Here is a 3,305-nt window from a genome sequence, read left to right as displayed (position 1 = left end):
TGTTTCCCTTTTTGGGGTGAGGGCTGATTATATGCACTTGGGGTTGAGCAGCGGCTGGGCTCTCTGAGAGGCTGGCAGTCACAAACTGGGGCAGACGTAAGGAACCGAGGGAGCGTGGTCCTGCCCTGGGGGCCTTGCCTGCCCGTCCCCGTGCCATCTCTGGCATCCAGGACGGCCAACCTGCTGCCAGCTCGGCACAGGAAGGGAACCAGGCCTTTTTGGGAGAAAAGGCTTTCCAAGTAAACAAGACATAAACGTCCAGGGTCACTGCAGACCCCACCCTGGCTCCCATCTGGGATGGGGGCACGGGCAGGGAACCGAGTAAGGTCATCAGGTTCATTGTGAGGGACATGCCAGCTGGATGAGTACAACTTAGACTGAGAGATCGAGGTCTGCCCCCGTGTCCGGACTTCACCCTCCTTGACTTTCCCCCTTGGTTTAGAGGAGGTGCCTCCCCATCTAAACAATGTCCCTTACTGAGAAAGGGGGGTGGGGTGAGGCTGGGAACTCGGGACAGCGTGACGTAATGAGGGGTACAGGCAGTGACTGGGCTCCGCACGGCAGACACAGGCATGGTGGGGCAGACAGGTGGCTGCGGTGGCCGTGGGAGGGATGAGAGGTGCAGGAGCCACCTCCCAGGTCCCCGTACACCCCAGAGATGCCAGAGGCCCAGGCTTGGGAACAGGCGATGTCCCCCAAGAGGCACAAGTCCTTACAAAGAACCGGTTAGCCCTAAAGTCCCAGGTCTGTGAGGTGCCAAAATCGTGGCTGCAGTTCCGACCTTCAGAACTCAGTAAAACAGTGTTTCCGCGGGGCCGAGGGAAGCCCCTCAGCTCGGGACCCCCACCCTGCGGGGAGGGAGAGAGAGGCCAGCGCTCGGTCTTCTCCGAGGAAGTAAGCCACAGGATGCCGCTCCCGCGACCTTCCCTCTCCTCCCGCCCCCGCCACCTTCCCTCTCCTCCCGCCCCCGCCCCTTCGCGGTGTAAGCCCTCCTCCCTCCAGAGGGTGGCACGCCGGCCCGCAGCAGACCCCGGCCACCAAGAACCGGAGGCCCCTTGGTCCGAGCTTGCTGTGGCTGCGCCTCGGGCCGTCCTCAGCATCTCCTCCCTGAGCTCCTCCTCCGGCATCCTCACGCCCCACACCCCGCTCTCACCTCGCCCTCCCCTCTGCCCAGCCCCCCGCCCCCCGCCCCCCGTCCTGCTCCAAAGGTGGCCCTACGCCTGTGGTTCCACCAGCGCACCAAGTGTCGAGTCCCTTGTTGCCGCTGCTGCCTCTGTGACACCCCCAGAGTGGGGCGCCCCCCACCCCCAGGCCCTTGAGAGTCCCCAGAAGCAGCTTTCAGAGCCTCTCCTCCTCCCTCTTGCACTCAGAGGGGGGAAAAAAAAAGAATCGAAAGTAACTGCCCAAGGAAATTCTGGGTAGGGCCATCCTTTTAAAGGTTTTTAAAAATATTTTATTATGATTGGCCCGCCCATCAATTTGGAAAGATGAACTTGGCTCTCGTTCCCGTGACCGATTTGGAAGTCCCGAGCCAGAGGTGAGCGACAAGCAGGTTACGTGATTCACCGATCTGTGAGGAGCAGCTGGGGGAGGGCAGAGGACGAAGGGCCAGATCACTATTCTTTTTTTTTCCACACTCTCTCACTCTCTTGTCTCCACGATTACTGACCGCCCGGGGGCCTGATCACAAACCCTGCTTGGCCAGGGAGGCGGACACCTCATCGGCGAGCGTGGCCAGCTGCGGTGAGTCCACCATGTCGATGCTGCCGGTGGAGGAGACGTTGCTGAGGTGCCGTGGGGACGTGTCCCCCGACACCACGGGCGACTTGTACACAATCTCCGCCCCGTGGTCGGTCTTGGCTTTGGCGTTCTCGCGGAAGGTCAGCTTGTGGGTTTCGATCTGCAAGAGAGGAGAGGGCAGGGTGAGGCGGAGAGGCCCCGCCAACCGCTGGCCTTGGGTGGGAGGGAGGCGTGGTGGGGACCACAGTTTCATCGTTTCCCAACGGCTAAGCTTCTGCAGGGTCCTGGTCACCTGCCAGCCAGCCTCCCAGGCCCCCTCTCCAGAGGCAGCGACCACTGTGAGTTTCTTGCGTACCCTTCCAGAGACAGGCCACCACGCACGCAAACATGTGTATGTGTGAGTAGAGAAAAAAAAATACCATACATGAGGCAACGATATCCACAAGCTTCGCACTTTGGTGTTTAGACTTAATACCTTGCATTGTCATCAGTACATAGCTCCCTCACTGCTCGCTGAGGGCTGTGCGGTTTCCCGTCACAGCAGATGGACCAAAATGTATCCACGCCCCTGTGGGTGGATATTTAGGTTGTTCCAGTCTTTTGCTCTCACAGACAATGCTGTGTTTGAATAACCTTGTAGGCATATCTTTTCACACGTGTACTGTAAGTGTATCCCAGAAGTGGAATTGCTAGTAGGTCAAAAGGCGTGCGCATTTTATTTTGACATACGCACATTGCCAAATTGCAAATGAAAGTGTGGAAGGAGAGGCTGGAGGAGATTCAGGGATGGGGCCGGAGCCCCTGCCGTCCAGCTGTGAGCCACACACATGCCTCCCCTTTGCCAGTGACTGATGAGGATGCTGGAGGTGGCAGCAGCTGTGGGCAGCACTGGCAGGTATTCTAGAAAACACGATGCAACAAAGCCCTTTTGAAAGTAGGGCATCGTTCCAAAACGTACAAACAGCTCATACAACTCCATCAGAAAAACAACCCAATAAAAAATAGGCAGAAGACATAAATAGACATTTCTCCAAAGATGACGTACAGATGGCCAACAGGGCACATGAAAAAATGATCACGCTGATTATTAGAGAACTGCAAGTCGAAACCGCATGAGGTAACACTCACTCCAGTCAGAACAGCCATCATCAGAAAGTCTACAAGTAAAATAGAGTTGCCATTATGATCCAGCAATCCCACTCCTGGGCACATACCCAGACAAAACTGTTAATTCAAAAAGATGCATGCACCCCTATGTTCACAGCCGCACTATTCACAATAGCCAAGACGTGGAAACAACCTAAATGTCCATCGACAGATGAATGGATAAAAAGGATGTGGTGTATATATATACAATGGAATACTACTCAGCCATAAAAAAACAAAATAATGCCATTGCACAGCAACATGGATGCAACTGGAGATGATCACACTAAGTGAAGTAAGTCAGAAAGAGAAAGACAAAGGCCATATGACATCACTTATGTGTGATAAGTGGAATCTAGAATATGGCACACATGAACCTATCTACAAAACAGAAACAGACTCACAGACATAGAAAACAG

General features: G+C 55.2%; 1 protein-coding gene across 2 annotated transcripts in view; it reads right to left on the bottom strand.

Annotated features, from left to right (window-relative positions):
- Nucleotides 1-1,241: 1,241 nt before the first annotated feature.
- The window catches only part of MAPT (microtubule associated protein tau), a 31,719-nt gene continuing 29,655 nt past the window's right edge, over nucleotides 1,242-3,305 (bottom strand). Inside the window, exon 8 of one of the 2 annotated variants that reach the window (XM_028498076.2) lies at nucleotides 1,242-1,900. In XM_028498076.2, coding sequence (XP_028353877.1) covers nucleotides 1,685-1,900 — 216 coding nt within the window. In that variant the 3' untranslated portion in view covers nucleotides 1,242-1,684. The remainder of the gene's footprint in view (nucleotides 1,901-3,305) is intronic. The other variant, XM_028498075.2, reaches the window with a different exon arrangement.

The sequence above is a fragment of the Physeter macrocephalus genome, chromosome 14, assembly GCF_002837175.3.
Source record: "Physeter macrocephalus isolate SW-GA chromosome 14, ASM283717v5, whole genome shotgun sequence".
Taxonomy (NCBI): domain Eukaryota; kingdom Metazoa; phylum Chordata; class Mammalia; order Artiodactyla; family Physeteridae; genus Physeter; species Physeter macrocephalus.
The sequence above is the reverse complement of the archived record's forward strand: the minus strand, read 5'-3'. Positions and strand labels throughout refer to the sequence as shown.